The 18,067-nt window shown below is 43.3% G+C and overlaps 1 protein-coding gene across 7 annotated transcripts in view; it reads left to right on the plus strand.

Annotated features, from left to right (window-relative positions):
• EFCC1 (EF-hand and coiled-coil domain containing 1) overlaps positions 1-18,067 on the plus strand; it is a 189,255-nt gene that overhangs the window by 91,535 nt on the left and 79,653 nt on the right. For 5 of the 7 annotated variants that reach the window (XM_053303774.1, XM_053303772.1, XM_053303773.1 and 2 more), the window contains exon 5: positions 2,029-2,194. In XM_053303774.1, coding sequence (XP_053159749.1) covers positions 2,029-2,194 — 166 coding nt within the window. Of the gene's footprint in view, positions 1-2,028; positions 2,195-3,815; positions 5,515-7,347; positions 7,702-18,067 lie in introns of those variants that run through there. The other 2 variants (XM_053303776.1, XM_053303777.1) reach the window with 2 other exon arrangements.

Genomic DNA, 18,067 nt, shown 5'->3' on the forward strand with positions numbered 1-18,067 from the left:
AATTTATTATTTATTCTAAACTCTACATTAGTAAGTAATATTAAACCAATGGCTTATTTCTCATAGTTCTAAGCCAGGGATATTCCACAAGTAATAAAGCAAAATGAATAAATGAATTAAAATACATAAATTGGGTGGCTTCACACAACCACCCGTAAGTACTTACAAAGTAGGTACAAGAGGAACCGGGGTGCTAGAGAGTGCTTGCTCTCAATCAGTGTAATGTCTGAACCCGCCTACCTCCAGTTCTCGACCCCAGTTAACCACTTCCATCTTCCTGACTTCCTGCACCTACTTGAAGCCAGGAGTTGAAGTTGGCTTGGCAAATCTGGCAGAAGTGGGTAACTGGAATCAACCATTGAAGGTGGTCAGGTTCAGATGTCACAACCATCTGGAATGCACACTCCCTGGCACCGCCAGTTCCTTTCATACTTATTTTGTCAGCACTGTATTTTTGCACCAAAAACCCGCCGGTTCTACAGTCTTTTACAATGGAAAAGGAGGGTGTGGGAACTTGAAAGGGAGCAGGCTGTCTAGCAACTCCCTGTCAGCCACCTCCTTCATGACCAGTCTGAAGCCCAACTGCTCCGTGGTGGGTATCCAGAAGCATGGTATATATTTATACCAAAGTGGCTGTTACCAGGTTCCTCTCGCTGCAAAGTGCTTCAGGGCAGCACCCAGCTGCTCCCTGCACCCCTTCCCCTCTTCCAGGGCTGGGGAGAAGCTGTAAATATTTCATTCCATGCCTCTTTTTAAAAATTGAATGATTGATTGAATGATTGATTGATTTCTATACCGCCCTTTACACAGAGCAATAACAAACAAATAAGATGGATCCCTGTCCCCAAAGGGCTCACATTCTAAAAATAAACATAAGACACACACCAGCAACAGCCACTGGAGGTACTGTGCTGGGGGTGGGTAGGGCCAGTTACTCTGCCCCTGAATAAATAAAGAGAATCACCACGTTAAAAGGTGCCTCTTTGCCAAGTTAGCAGGGGCTTCTGCAAACAAACTCTCCGTTTTCTTGACTGGTGTGGGTGGGGAGCAGAGAGGAAGTCAGCCACACTGCATTGCCACCCCTCCCCCCTCCCCCAGTAGAATCCAACATACCACAGCTGCAGTGCTAAGGAGTTCCATGGCCTCCTTTCTCACTGTGTGAGCTGGATGCCAATTAAGAGATGTGCCTGCACCCGGATTAGTCATTAGGTGCAGATGTGCCTCTCATTTAGTATCCAGCTCACACAGCTCTAGGAAGTTTGGTTGCCTCTTTTGTCTCTCCAATTAGAAGGGAGGTGATGGAACTCCTTAGCACTGCAGCTGCAGCGTGTTGGATACTACTGTTAAGCAGTAGGAGTGGGGTCAAGGAGTGTCGGCAGAGTGTGGCTGACTCCCTCTCTGCTCCCCCATCCCCAGTTAACAAAATGCAGAGTTTGGGTGTACTTCTGCAAAAGAAAAAAAAGCGGGGGGGGGGGGGAAGAGAGGCATGGAATGAAATATTTACAGCGTTCCCCTGCCCCCAATGGAGCGTGGTTGATGTCCCACTTGCCCCCAGCCCTGCAAGAGGGGAAGGGGTGTGAGGAGCAGCTGGGTGCACGCTTTCTAATTTATTTTTAACAAGAGCCACTCAAAGCTGCAGGCTCTAAACAGGTGTGGGCACTTATCGTGGGTGGGTTCTTGGTGCAAAAATACAATATATACTGGTGGTCGTGCAAAGCCACCCATTTATTTCTTCTCTACCCAGAAGAATAGGGTACCCTGTATTTTTGAGGCAGGATCCAGGCTAAATCATGACTAAGTCTCACTGAAAATAATAGGACTACAAATCATGACTAACTTGCCTCATTTATTTCAATTGCAATTATTCATAACTCAGTCTGAATCCTGCCCAGTGTTTAGTTATAGGGTTTATGTGTAGAAGTGCTCAGTTCAAATATTTTACAGTTGCAATGAAGATTGCAACTGTAATCTTTAGTTTTGTTAGACCAAGGTGTAGAGATATAGTCATATGAATCTTTCTGCTCACAGATGTGATGACACAGTGATGAAAAAGCTGATGTCCTACTTTGGAAACACCAGTAGGGATCACCACGAGAACACCATTGTGGAACTGGTCAAGCAACTTTCCAAGATAAAAGAACAGCTTGAGGTGAAAGGGCAGGAAGTGAAAAAACTGAAAAAAAATATGGAAGAGGTAAATGCATGTGTGTGCTGCCTCCTTTGGGGAAAATCTAGTGGGTGACTGTAGAATGATTGGGATCCAAAGAGCCCTTTTATGCACAAGTGCTGCTAGTCATGTGTAGGTCCTTACATCGTGAAAGAAGCCACTTCAGCATAGGGCACTGCTTTCAGTGGGGGTGGGAGTAAGCTCAAGAGCCCTGCTGTGAATGTGGTAGTCTCACACAGTCTTTTGGACTGTAGCCAGGATTCCAGCCAGCTGGACTGCAGCCCGTATCAATCCATAGTCAATTGGTCTATATCAGGCTTCCCCAACCTGTGGCCCTCTAGATGCTGCTGAACTACAACTCCCAGCACCCCAGCCACAATTTATTGTGGCTGGGTATGCTGGGAGTTGTAGTTCAGCAACATCTGGAGGGCTGCAGGTTGGGGAAGCCTGGTCTATATAATATGCTTTTAATTGGGCAAGACAACTTTTTTTAAAAAAAATGCTCTCTTTTTCAATGTAGCTCTGAAGCACACATTCTCTTGACATACTTCATAGCTTGGAGTGGCTATGGCTGAGAGTTCCATGGTAACACAGTGAAGTGACACTGTATAAATTTTGGGACCATATTTTTGTTTGTAGATGCAAGTAACTATACAGGCATAGATATACTGAAGTGCAGGAATAGTGCAGGCATAGATATATTGAGGTCATTCACACGATCAGCCGGGTGGGTGGGCAGGTGGGGGGGGGAGGATTCGCAAACCTTGCCTTCCTTCCAGATGATTGTCCTATGATCTACACTGCTCTGTGCAGTGTGGAGCGTGGTGGATCACTCTGAAGGTTAGGGTCTGGTTATCCTGGCCTCCGGGTATCCCAAAGTGCACCGGGGGGGACTCTCCCAGGGGACAGGCACTCTAGGCGCCCGTCTCTGCATCAGCGTGAGCTGCAAGCAGCTCGGGCTGACACACAATCCTGGCAGCTGGGTTAAGGACATGTTTGCACATTTAACCCAGGCAAAGAGCTGGGCTTCAGCACTGGGTTTGTTGCCACGGCACTGCTGGGAACCATTTGGATTGCAGTGGTTTTCACGAGGAGCTTGGGCTGCCTAAGCCTGTGCTTGTCTGCTCATGAGAACAGCTTCATGATTTGCTCCCACAAGTCCTCCTCCTGCCAAGCCAAGGATGCTTAATCCATCTGAATATGGAAGTCTCCTGCAAATGTGGTACTATATGCCCCTTCATCAGACTTCATGGCTATCACTGCAAATCCCACCTCCCCATAGCCTAGCATTCCATCTTGTTGATATCCCCTTTAGTAAGTACAAGCATCGTGAAACCTCTGAAACATACACGACTTGGATCGCAATAGCCTGCTAATCCATTTTAGCTAAAGGTTTCGTTATCAGGAATTACTGACTCGCTGGGTCAGTAGGTGATTTGGTAAAATCTGCAGCTATGCCGTATGGTGTACATTCAAAACCACATCTTAGAAGGCAGTGCAAGCAACGTAAACGCAAAGTTACTTAAGCAGCAGGCCGGTCAAGAGTAAAAGCCACACATATGGGTCAATAATTGATCTAATCTAAAAGTCTGAAGGCCAGGAGATGGAAAAGGTTGTTAACTTTCTTTTCCTTTTGTGTGTGTTCCAGTACTCTGCAACTGTAAATTCAAAGGATTATCTTCCAAATAAACCTTAATGAAGATGTCAGGTCTTGACTGATAGACTAAAGAAAACATGAATACGTTCAAGTTGATACTAACACATGACTTTTGGTGGACAAATTAATCACAAAGTACTGTAGAGTTACTTCCATCCACCAAGAAAGGTGCCTTATCTGTTTATAGACAATTACCTGCAAAGATTTATTTTCGTGTGTATTAAACTGCTTGTTTGTGTACTGCTGTATCAACCCTGGAATGCAACCTTTGCAAGAAGCAACTCAGAGGTGGATAGTGGGGTGGTTCAGACAGAACACCAGCCCATGTTTTGATGCATACTCAGATTCCCTCCCTCACTTTGGTTTGATATTTCATGAAACTGAGGAAACTGTCCTTTTTAGAAATGCTACTTTTGTAATTCAGAAGTAATGTCAAACCATGGTTTGTTGCAAAGTCAGAAGGGAATCTGGGCACATAAAGGATTGGGAGGAAGGAGCATGAGAGCAGAGGACCCATTTATGTAGCACTCAACCATGGTTTGGCATTATGTCTGAACCAGTACACCGTGTGTATAAACATGTTAAAAGAAAGCAGATAAACTATAATATTGGGCTATGTTCCAGAGAATCACATGATTAAGAACCCATCATTCCATTGTTTGGGCTCAGTAGAACATTTGACTTTTCTCCCCAATAGCTGTTTCTGGCACATTAGGAAAAGTGTTTTTGACACATGGAGAAAATCTCCACTCTCACTAGGCACACCCAAACCTTTGGATGCATCTAATGGAGTTCTCTGGAACGTGCTTCTGGACCAGACTTTGGCACTCTAGCTGTTGCTGAATTACAACTCCCATCATCCCCAGCCACAAGTATTGTGCCTGGTGATGATGGGAGTTGTAGTTCAACAACAGCTGGAGTGCAGAAGCTTGCCTACCCCTGGTCTAGACAGTCTGTTCTTCAGTAGCAATTGTAATTTGATGGTGATTTTGGTTGTTTGTATCCCATTTTTCTGTTAAAACATGTCAAGTGGCTCAAACAAATTAAGAGCATATAGTAAAATAATAATTTGTTCTAGTAAGAACTAATCTGCCTATTTCATTTAACTACCCCTACAACATTACCAAATATGGTCCAAATCGGTTCCCACTTGCACCTCAAACGTTCATGTGCCCACCATCTTGATTCAGGGTGGATGACATCATTACCAACTATACCCTTGAACCATCCATATGTGTCCCTACACCTGTAGAAAATTTGGTTCAAATTGGTTAGGCGGTTCACAACTTAGCCCAATTGCACCTCAAATGTTCACACATCCTGAACTGGGGGTATATCATCATCACAAACCATGCTGTTAAGGAGTCCCTATGTGTCACTCTACAACTGTACCAATTTTGGTTCAAATCAATTAGGTGGTCCACAAGTTAGCCCACTTGCACTTCAAACATTTACATGTCCGTCAACTTGAATTGAGGTGGATGACATAACAAACTATGCCATTGAGGTGTCCCTATGTGTCCCTAAAGCTGTAGCAAATTTGGTTCAAATCAGGTAGTTCACAAGTAAGCCCACTAACATTTATTTGTCTGCTATCTTGGATCACGGTGGATGACATCATCACAGACTTTGCCATTGAGGTGTCCCTAGGTGTCACTCACTACAACTGTACCTAATTTGGTTCAGACCGGTTAGGTACTTCACGTCAGCCCACTTGTGCCTCAAAAATGTATGCATCCACCATCTTGAATCGGGGTGGATGACATAATCACAAACTGTGCCATTGAGGTGACTCTATGTGTCCCTCCAACTGTATCCAGTTTGGTTCATATTGTCCAGGCATTGCAAAATTGATGGGACACACACGGACTGTCTGGTGATCTCATAAGCCTACTGGAAGGTAGGCTAATAAAATACTAGAATTAACCATAAAAATCAAACCTCAGTCTAGACTTAAAACCTAGCATGGCAGCATCTATTAAATTAAAAGTTCATTGAAATAAGAGAGTTTTTCAAACATGTCTAAAATGCCCAAGGATATCATACAAAGGTGGGCTGGAGAGCAGAGACTCTGATGCTGATCTTAAATGTCATGCAGGTTCATGTGGGAGACCAATCAGTCCATGAGGCGTCCTAGTTCCAAGTTCTTTAGAGCCCTTTAGAGCACTTTAAACTGAATCCTGAAACACATAGGTAGTCAGTGGAGATCAGAGTTATATGCTCTAGTCTTTGAGCCCCAAATAAATTCTGGCAGCCACTTGACGTTTCTGGAACATCTTCAAAGTAATCAAGCCTGGAAATAATTGGAGCATGGCTGACTGATGCCTACCCCATCTTCTCCAGGAAAAGTCATGACTGGTGAATCTTTTATCAGCCAAAGCAGATAAAATGCACTCCTTGCCATGTCACCACCTGAATACCCAGGGCAGGGTTTCTTAACCTTGGGCCCCCAGATGTTGTTGGACTACCTCTCTCGTCATCCCCAGACATGACCTTTGTGGCTGAGGATGATGGGAGTTGTAGTCCAACAACATCTGGGGGCCCAAGGTTAACAAACCCTGCTCTAGGGGGCTAAATCAAAGAATATCTAGGAAGGTAAATCAAATAAGACTCTCAGCCTGCATCCCTGCTCCTTTGAGGGAATGCAACCCCAGCTGTACAATCTCTCCCAGTTCATCAGAACCCTTCACCAACAGCACCTCAGTTCATCAGAACCCTGCCTTGATCACCAATGGAGGTGATTATTCAGTGTCTGGATTCAGCCTGTTTGCTTCCATCTATTCCTGAACTGACACCAGATGCCAAATAATCCATTGCCTCCCTAGGATTCCCTTGTTGGAAATGAGAGCTACAGCTGTATGTCACTGGCATACCAATAGTAGTAAAGTTGTGCTGTCAAGTCAGTGTCAACTCCTGGCGACCACAGAGCCATGTGGTTTTCTTTGATAGAATACCGGAGGCGTTTACCATTGCCCTCTCCCTCACAGTATGAGATGATGCCTTTCAGCATCTTCCTGTATCGCTGCTGCCTGATATAGGTGTTTCCCATAGTCTGGGAAACATGCCAACAGGGATTCAAACCAGCAACCTCTGGCTCCCTAAGCAAGTTACTTCCTCGCTGCACCAATACTACTTCAGCCCAAATCTCCACTAGACTGATATGCATACTGAGTGGACTTTACTACCACAGCTTTAAAATCAGTAGAAAGGGGGGTGGGAAGCATTACATCTACATCTGGCCTGGAGTGTTATGTAAACTGCAAATAAAATTGCAAGCTTGTGGAGTGACTGAAGGGGTACAGCATGATATTCAACACCATTTGGTCGTGTTGATTAGGAAATGACAAGGCGGCAGTGTGATATGTCCACCTCGACATAGATGCTGGGGACCTTTGTGGAATTTTCTCCTTGGCTCTGTTGGTTGTGCAGAATGCAGTTAGCCCTTAGCTTCTTGGTAAGCTGAAGACTGGTGGGTGCTTGCTCAAGAGCTTGTAATGGCTTCTGTTTATCTGTTTGAAAGAAGAAGAAACAGGCAGAGGGCGCAGAACGTTGTGAAATAATCATGCAGCCCAAGTAAGTGTGCATAGAATTAAAGCCAAAGAGACAACAGTATGGCTAAAAAGAGAAGTACCTTTGGGGGAATATGTGTGCTGTGCTGGCAATGGTTTTAATATATGGAGGTGCTTTTCATATGATCAAGCATGCGGGCGGCCGGGTGGCCAGGGAGAAAGCCTCGGTAAGCTTACTGCCCCCGCAGACAATTATCCTGTCGGTGCTGGGCATGTGGATTGTGTGCCCAGATGCTCTGCTGCAGCCCTGGCAGCACAGAGATGTGGGAGCCAGGATGGGAGCCAGTGCATGGTGCATGGTGGGGACCCCCCCCCAGTGACAGGTGGACCCCTGTCAGTCTTTCAGCAACACACAGTCCGGTAAACGGGGTCAGGGGAACACTTGCTCCCTCCCTTAACCTCATTTCAGAGGTGGGCTGCCTAGGCGGATTTGCTGCAGAGGTGCCTCCAGGAGCCAGTCAGCTTCCGCTGGTTCCCCCAGGCAGCAAAGCCTGGTCTTGGCTGCTTGTGAGAACAGCCTCAGAGAGTTTCAAATCGACTGCTTTGGGCTTAGGCACGTCTGGTCTACAGGGTGTCAGCAGTGAAAAAGCAGGAAGCCTGCTAGCTGGGGGCAAAGGTGGCAATGCAATTAATCTGCAACAGATTTATACTGTTGACAATGATGTTGTCATTGAGAATAGGAAGCTGTGTGAGTCACTGCTATGAACACGGGTGTGGAAATGGGAATTTAGAAGTCACTGTTTGGTGGATAAGCTGGGTTATGTGCTCTGCCCACTGCAAATTGTCCGGGGAGTTAGAGAAGTCAAATTCACACTGGGCTAGTAGAACTAACTTGGTCTTCAGCTGATGCTGTCCAAATGCCAGTTAAAATATATTACAGCTTTGTCAGCAAATAAGATGACCTCGAACTCTGGCTGGATCAAGGATTACTTCACTCTTTAGTCAGATAACTCTTGCTCTCCGAGGGGCTGGAGTTGCTCAGTTACTAAATATTGATTAGAGTAATAATATTTCCTTACCAAATAAAATCTTTTTTTAAAAGATTCTACTCCAAGGGGCCTTACTATGGCTAGAACAACAATAAAGATGAAAGATGGTAACCAAAAAGAACGAGCTAGAATTGGCAAACATGACATTTATCCCACCGGATTTTGCTCCAAAGGGCAGTAACGTAAATGTATTGGACTTCTGTTTGCAACAAGCACTAGCATAGAGTGATAACATTTAAGAATGCTGCTCAGATTTTCCCTTTGCCCGTGCAATGAATGGGAACAGGGCTGTAGTCTGAACTGTTAAAGTGGAAGCAGCCCTTCAGACACAAACTGAACACTTAAACGGTCTTTTTCCAACCCAGGCTCTAATACCTTGGCAATGGCAACACACAATGCTGGCTCACATATGCTTCCTATCATAATCATCTGAAAAATATTATACTTGTCCAAATGGTCGGACTATACTTCGGCATGGCCAAAACCAAATAATCTGCACCATCCCCTTGGAACCATGTGGAAGTGGTTGCTCACCCAGGACTGTACAGTACTGAACTGTACTGGCTCTCCACACAGTAATGTGCATTTCTGAGGCAGTGGGGCTCCTCTATGGGACACAGGGTCCCGTACTGCCCTTGCAAATGCTTAAATGGTGCATGATGCATGACACACAGTGGGAGGTGTGCATGGGAAATGCTGGGAAGGGCAGTCCTTTCCAGCAGTTTCCCAGGACAATTTCATTTCCAATAAAGAACCCTGTACACACATTAGAAGCCTGCAGTACTGTGTGGTGATGGGCATGTCTTGGTTATTCGCCCTGCAAGGCTCCAAAGGGATGGTGCCGATTACTTGATTAGATCACACTGAAGCACAGCTCTACCAAATGGCCCAGTAGTTGCTAGCAAATGAGGATCAAAATGAGTGCTCTGGGTTCAAAGTGCCTTTATATAGGTGCTTTTATACAGATGCCATACCATTTGGGCCAAACTGACCCGAGGTTCAGTCTGCTGGGTCTAATTTACACTGTTCCCCATGCATGTCTGAGTATGCTGATTTTTATGGCCAACGATCCTTAAAGTTGCTTAATTCCATAGATATTAGGAATTTACTAATTATAATCCAGATTAGGGATGTGCATGAAGCATTTTGACGGGGTGGGGAGCGGGACCTTTAAGGACAAATAAAACAGGTCCTTACCTGCTCCTCCATCCCCACTGCTTTTCCTGCTGTGTCATTCAGAAGTCTGTCCATATGTGCTGCGCCAGGACCCATATGGCCACCATGCATATGTGGCAGCCATGTGCATCCTGGCACTGCACACAGGCTGCTAGGTCAGCACAGCAGCCGCACATGGACTTCTGAGCAGTGCAGCACCGCAGCAGGAAAAGCAGCAGAGCGGCGGAGGAGCAGGTAAGGACCCACTTTACTCATCCTTAAAGGTCCAGCTCCTTGCCCCGCTGAAACGATTTGGCAGGCCACACCAAAGTGATTGGGCAGGTCCCTACTGAATGCACCAAATTGTTCTGGGCACATCCCTAATCCAGATTACAAGGAACATCTTTCACACACAAGACCCACTCTAGATCATTGGATTTCCTAGGGCATGCGTAACCTTTTCCTATTTCTCCCAAAGTCCTCATTCCAGAGAATTTAGCAATGAGACCAATTAAAAGAAAATCATAAACTGTTAAAAGTACTAATACTTACAGTATAAATCAGTTTACATTAAGACATACACATAATATACATAGATGTATTCATCCTGAAAAAGAGAGATTATTCACAAGGATAGACACAAGCCAAAACAGAAGTGGGAGTCCCACAAATCGTTGTAATCCACAGATGGGTGAAGAAGCAGATCCTCAAACTTATCGGCAGTTCTCAGGCCTCAGTCTCCCTGGATCCTGGTGCTGATCCTGTAGCTGGATGAGTTCTCCTCATGTTCTTCTCCTTTCAGCCTCTTAGCCTTTGCCCTGTCTCCTTGTTTCAGTCACTTCACAAGCTCCTCTTCTTCCTAATCTAATTTATCCTTGCCCCTCAGAATCCTCCCTTGATTAGCTGATTTGGATAATGAGGATTAGGATGAGAACACATTGAAAGCATGCTTCTTGGAACTTTCTCCATGAATGTCCCTATACCATCCTGGCACATCCTTCTATCACGTGGGTGGGCTTCACTATATGCACTCCAAATACTTGTTTAAACAAGTTCTTGGAGCGTGTATATTGGGGCCAGTCGGATTACACATGTACTACTGAATAAGTTTGCATCAGCACTACAGTTGGCTAGTGGATGAGTCTGAGTGCTGGTTTGGGGTGTCAGTGTTATAGAGCTGGAATGCATTGATTTTTAGTTTGGGAGCTAGTGTTGGCCTAATTTTAACTGTGGGAAATTTTAGCAATGGGAAATAGCCCAATTTGCTGTGAATCATTAATGTAAATCATTTGAAATTGTTGTCTTTGTTGTTATAGGCAATTCTAGTATTTTGTTCTGCTAAATGAATATCTTCACAAAACACTGTGAAAATGAATTATTGCCTGCAAGGATAAAGACTAAGATTGATAAAACCTAGTGATTTTTCTCTGTTGTGAATTGGATTTGCATTCGGAGATCTTCCAAATGAAGAGAGAGACAGTTATAACAGGAAAGGGAAATGATCCCGTAAACAAACCAGGTGAACATAGTGGTTCATTATCATATGAAGCTACCTTAGACAAAGTCAGATCATTGGTCCATCGAGCTCAATATAATCTACGCTGATTGGCAGCAGCTTGCCAGAGTCTCAACAAGGGTCTTTTCCAGCTCTACCAGGAGATGCCAGGAATTGAATCTCTGATCTTCTGCATACAAAGCTTTTGTCCTACCACTGAACTATGACTTTTCTCAAATCTTGCAAATACTGTATGCTTTTTCCTATTTTACTTAAAAATATTGTTCAAACGTAACATTAACAGATCCATCCTCAAGAGTGCTGTACTATGATTGGCCCATTTTATAATAGTGCTTGCTTTTTAAATTCTTCAGCACAGACTTAATATATATGCCAGTATTTTCTCCTCTGTTTGGTAATCTACCTAATGAACCACCAACCAGATATATTTTACAGGCATAAAGCTAAGTGTACATCTTTGCAAGATGTGAATAGCTGAAAGAGAATGAAAAGCACTGACTGGCAGCTTGATTTTATTATTGCCACAACAGGCATCCAGGTGCTTTCGAAGCTATGAAATAAAACTGGTGGTCAAAGAAGGCAGTCTTCTCTTGTATTGCTTTCTTTGAAATTATATATGTGAATCTACAAAGTACGTTTGGAGTGGCAGCACTGAAAAACCCCAGATGATCTTGACTACATCAAATAGTCCATGAAATGCCAATTAAGTAGAAGAGCAAATATGTTCATGCGCTTCCTAGTGACTGTATTCTTCATTGACATTTTCCACTTAGCAAAATTAACTTCATTTTCAAAATGGGCTTCTGAGACATTTGGCTCTGATTAAAGAGGAGGGTTTAGGCTTTTCATTTTTGTGCTACAGTGCTTTTCATGTCATCTGTCATTGTCCAGATGAAAGGCCCATTGCTAGGGGAACTGCAGCAGAAGGTGGAGGAGACTGAATTGCTGAAGATGGAGTTGCAGATGTTGGAGACAGAGAGAGTAAGGCTGTCATTGGTGGAAGAAAAGCTCTTGGATGTTTTACAGCTGCTTCAGCAACTTCGGGACCTGGTATGGCAAGAAAATAGTGTGAGGCAGTAGCAAGGTTTGATGCTACTCCTCCAAAAGGATGGACAACCCCTATATCTTTTCATAAGATCATACCCTGTGTCATACTTGTTTGTGGTTTGTGGCCACAAGAAGGCTCAGCTGCAGTGACTATATTAGGAAAGGAAAACCAGAACATTCAAATGAATCACGACCCATAGAAGATATTCAGGCTTTCTACAAAAGATAGGGTTATGGCTAGTTTTGTTTCAGATTAGGTAAAAACCACCATAAATTTGTTTCCACATTCAGAGCAGTTGATTGAATGTGTTTTTTGAGTTTATGCAGAATTGCTATGCAAGCAAGGTGAAAACTAGCCATTTGCTGAAGAACTGGGTCTGGGAACATTCAGCATGAGCATGTAGTTCCAGGAACTGGGCTTCGACAGGACTTCTAGAAAGCTGGGGAATACTTAGAGGAGAGAAGCAGTGAAGAGTCTTTGCTTGCTTCTGCACCCTGCTCTCCCCCCTCCCCAGCTGTTTTTCTTCATAAGTTGGGAAACCCAGCTAGGGAGAAGCCACTGGGAGAGGTGAGTGTAGAAGAGAAGCTGTGGCAGAAGAATTATGTAGTGCTTTGTTATAGGACTTCAAAATCAGCACGGCAAGATTTTCCGTTTTCCTAAAAATAAAAAATAAAAAGCCATGGGAACAGTTTCCCACTAGCACTGCTTTGGCACTAGGTCTGATAAACTGATACAGCATAATAGGAAAGAGTGTTGAGCCTGGCTGCATTGGGGAGAAAGCCTGAAACATGTTCTCCTAATTCATTGTTGCAGTTCTTTCTCCTACTCCTACTTCTCCTAATGTAAGCTGAACAGAATGACTTGTCAGGCTGTCACATAGAAGTTGTGTGGCGGGGGGGGGGGGCAGCCAGCTCCCTCCCACAAATGATTTCCATTCATTAAGATGTCTAGAGGGAGTTACCTGGGCACACACCGCTGTGTCACTCTGGGGTGGAGCCTGCTGCCACTCCCACACCTATTCATTGTATGCACTTTGAAAACCTAAACAAGGCTAATTGGCTAGATTAGCTAGTAAGCAACTTTGTCTAGTCTGTTGCAGTTTTGTACTGGGTTGAGGAAAGCACATTGTTGACGGAAAAGATAATGTTTTTAAATAAGTTCTTGAAATGGCAGGGCATTGCTGCAAAAGGAAAAGCCTTTTTAAAAAAAAATGCTAAATGCAAATGCACAGCGTACTAAAAATATCAAGAAAACATTAAGAACTGTTCCATTGTGGAGGGTGGGTGATTCAGTGCCCTCATAAGTACTATCCAATAGGCGTCTCTGATTATTGTACATATATGATGATGGTGATGATGATGATGATGATGCATGCAGCATCCAGACTAGTGATTAATAACTAAGCACCACTGAAATCAATGACAAGTTAGCCATGACTAACTTAACCCTGATTAATATCAATGGGATTTATTTAGGATTTACTTAGTCTGAATGCTGCCTATTATTATTCCCAGTTTTTCAACCCAAAATTGTCTCTCAAAGCAGCTTAATTAAAATCCATCACTATCCAAATAGCTAATTAAAATACAATAAATTTTTTAAAAAACTAAGAGCTGCCAAAGCAAAAAATGAGAGTGATAAAACAACCAATTCCAGTGAAATGCTGGTGTCAGCATCCTCACTATTGTCAGTTTAAATAATAGTATTGCTCGGAATGTCTTTCTTAACTCCTTTTGTAAAGTGTAGGAGTTTTCTAAAAGTATGGAGTGTGCTGATCTGTACAGCTGGTGCTTCATCTTCTTACAAGCAGGGCCATAGTTGGCTATAATTGAACAGGTCGGGGGGGGGGGCGACAAATGTGCCTGGGCCCCTGAGGGAGAGGGGCTGGCTAGCTGAGCTCTTTGCTCTCCCTCTCTGTCTCTCCAAAGAATAAGGTTGGTAGGGCAGTGGCCCATCTTCACTTTTTGTTCCAGGGCCCACTCCAACCTTGCCATGCCCCTGCTTCTAAGCATTTTCTTGATATGGGGGCGGGGGAGAGAGAGAGAGAGAGACTAGAAATCCAATTTTACTAGAGATCACAGAGTGAGCAAAAAACAAAAACATACATACCAGCCCATGCATATCTACAGTACTCTCTACATTATTATCTGACCACAGCAAATTTTTGATTTGACCTGCAGGACAAACTACATATTAAATTAAAAGCACCATCGTGTTTCCATCTTCCTTTTATAAATAGTAGCCACTGGGGAAATCTAGACTGGGACTGTAGTGTGGGTTGAGGTAAATCCTCCCTCCTGCACTCCCAGTATTGTGGTCTTAACAACAACAACAAAATGGTTCCAAAGTAACAATTGTCCACAAATGGTTCCAAAGTCACAATTGTCCATTGGCACAGGTTTATGCCCCCTCCCCACAAGCTGCAGTCCCAGTCCAGACTGGATTTGCTGCTGTTTAAACAAGGGATGCCATTTTGAGCATTGCGTGTCCGTAGATGCTCTGAAGCTAGATTGGGACTGGAAAGGATCTTTAGTGGGATTTCAGTTCCCTGCAGAGCATCATTGTCATCCATCCACCTCCCCCCCCCCGTCTGTTTCTTTTACACTATCTATAGATGCCTTTATTTCAAAAACATGATGCAACTTAACACAGTTATGAAACAAACTAGTTGAAAATACAGACAACAATCTGTATCAGGATTACAAAATTATAAAACATCACCAGATACTAAAAGCAGTAGAAAACATCAGTTTAACAGCTAAGATTGATCAAGTCTCTGGAATTGCAATACCTGGAAGACGGTCCTCACTTCCAGGTGAAATTCTGTTAGAAGAAATGGACCTCCGTTGAGAAGTGATTTCATAGTGTGATGGCACCAATGTAAAAAGTCCACCTTGTCTTATGCAAGCATAGATAAAATTTCTCTACAAAGAAGGTACACTGCGCAGAGTATCACCTCCAGATCTGAGAGCCAGGAAAGGAATGTATTTTTGGAGGTGCCCACTTCAAGTCTGATTAGCTCAGGTCATTGTATCTTTATAGCCTCTCTAGCCTATTTCCAAGCTCCATACCCTCCTTACATACTTCTCAGATTCCAAAGTCCTTGCAAGGTCAGCATCAGGGCATTGTTGGGCAGCTGACAAGTGTCCATAACTCTCCAAAGACCCCAGTGCTGATCCCTGTGCCCATACCCTTCATGTGGTGGTGGTGGAAGAGGAGGAGGAGGAGGAGGAGGAGGAGGAGGAGGAGGAACTCTCTTGAGGCTCACCCAGGTTGGAGGGCAGTTTGCCAGATCTCTGAAATGTAGACCTGGACCTTCCTTTTTGTTTAGCTTGAGTGTTTCTTAATTTTTGTTGAGATTGACAAAGAAGAAGCCTAAAGTCACAAGACATGCCCCTAGCTTAATTTCATCCTGTAATTCTAGGAAGGTCATCCTGCTTATAGTTCTTTAGCGGAATCTTTGGTAACAAAAAAACCTTCTTCCCTGTTTCAATCTCCTTGCCTACTTGGGATGATTTGCAGGTAGGTCATGAAATGCACCAAAAAGATGTTGTGGGTATTTTTGAAGATTGCTAATGCTACTACTATAATGGGCTGGTACTTGAAGCCTTTATGCTGCAGGATGTTCCAGGCACGGAAGGCACAGCTACAGTGGCCAGCTGAAAAGTTGGCAACCCTAGGCAGGATTGGGATTATTATTATTATTATTATTATTATTATTATTATTATTATTATTATTATTAATATCCCACCCCTCCAGTACACTACTGCTTGCGGCAGTTCACAACATTAACAAAACAGATACAATGTAAAGTAAAAGACAATAGTATAAACTAGGTTTTAAAAAAACCACCAAACAAATGCGCTTGTTTTCCTACATTTCTGCAGTACAGTACTTCCTTATCCCAGAATAATGACATACACAAAATGTGAGCACACTGAGCTAGGCATAAGAGAAGCTGATTTATGAGGACAGGTTTACCCAGATGTGGTTTTGGCAAAAGCTAGAGCAGCATGTGTGGAGATGCAACACACAGTAAATTGATTCACATTCTAATACTGACATGCATGAGATGTTGGATGGGGGAGTTATGTTACATAGGCATCTGGGCTATATAGTCCTTAAAAAAAATATGATCCCCAGTTCAGAGAAAGTAGGCATACTGAAATCAATGGAATTCAAGTAAGCTACAGCTGACTAATGGGACAGGTGCACATAATTTTCTCTGGATAAGGCCGTAGCCAAATAATTTAGGAAAAGCACCAGAAACCACTCTAAAATCAAATAGAAATCTTTCTTTATAGCTGTTCCCTTATTCATCTATCCTATCTAGCCTGTTTAGGGGACTAAACACTATGAACACTCCATAGTAAACATATTATTGGTTAAAAAAAATATCAAAAGTTAAGCAGATTTCTAGAGGACAGGATATAATGATTCAGGCTGGATTTTGACCCATGCCATGGGAGTTAACTCTTTTAATTTGTTTATTATTTGTTCATCGTAATCAGATTACTTTAATTTTATATACTCCTAGTTTATCAAAGATACAATGAATCACACTAGAATTTTGCATAAACCAAGATGTAGTGGACAGATAATTTTGAAAAGTTATTTCCATTGCTTTTTAGAAAGTGACTGGATTAATGGTGACTGAGACAAAAGACATCAGATCTAAAGAACCAATTAAATGTAGCATACAGAGAAAGTTCCAATTGGCATCCACTGGAGTTTGTTGTTTTTTTCTTGGCAAGTAGTAGCCATGAGAGGTTCACAGGGAGCCCAATGTGGCTGCTATTTTAAAAAGAAAAGTTAAGTCCATCAACTCTAATGATGGGCTTAACATAACCTTTCATTTTGCCCTAGACTTGATTATTAGTTTATCATATCTAAAATATGCCAGAGTACTGCTGTTGGCTCTCAGGAATAAATGTAGCCTTCTCCTATTACATCAACTGACTTCCCCACTTGGCAGGGCTTTCATATCTTCAGTGTGACAACACTTGCTGTTTGGATCAATAACAATCCTATGAAGGATAGGCTATTGAAGTGCCATGACTGATTATGACTGGCAGAAGGCATCGCTGTGTTATGTGTTGGGATTCTGACATGTCCCTCATTGACCAGCAGTGGTGTCGAAAATCTTTCCAGCTTAGCAGACGATCCATCAAGCAGGGTGCCACACCATAGTGAGAACAGTACTATGAGTTCTGCGTGGTGTCATATATCACAGCTCAAGATGGTGATAAAAACTGTTAATGACTAGGGTGACTTATAGCGACCTGGAAAGAAAAATGCTTCATATATCCAGGGTCTAAGCATCCAAGCTTCTTAGTAAGTGCCTGTTCTCTGACATGGAACTGAGTGGCACCATCATAACCCATAAGATAGACATCTCTAGCCTTCACTGATGCAGAGGAATAATTGAATGTAAGAGGGGCTGAGGATTCACTAGGCAAGGAATCAAAGCTGCCTTTTATTGGACTTCTGCATTCTACACAACTCCTTGTCCCCATGTTGACCAGTCTGCTTTCTTGCTTCTGAATACCTGTATTACTCTCCATGCTTTATACATTTCTCCTTTGTTTGTCTACTATCTTTTTTCCTGTCCAGATTGCACAATTTGATCACAAGTCAAATGAAGATTTGGGCTGTAAAGTGTCAGCCGTTGATACAGACTTCACAAATGATGGCTGATGATGCTTCTCTTAAACTGATTGGCATAATACACAGCATTCAAAGACTGATGCTTAAAAGTATCTTTCTACTTTTAGAATTGTATGCAAAAATAGGAACTTGGCCTACCATGATTGTCATCTGGTTCACATATTGCTCAGTTGCGTAGGGCCAGTTCTCCTGATCCAGCAATTGTAGGTATGCTGCCAAATGCCTGGCAGCAGATGGAGAAGGGGGTTACATGCTCCCAATTCCTGGTGGTCTGCACAGTGAAAATGACACAGTGAAA

Source organism: Hemicordylus capensis, chromosome 2 (genome assembly GCF_027244095.1).
Source record: "Hemicordylus capensis ecotype Gifberg chromosome 2, rHemCap1.1.pri, whole genome shotgun sequence".
In the NCBI taxonomy this organism is placed as follows: domain Eukaryota; kingdom Metazoa; phylum Chordata; class Lepidosauria; order Squamata; family Cordylidae; genus Hemicordylus; species Hemicordylus capensis.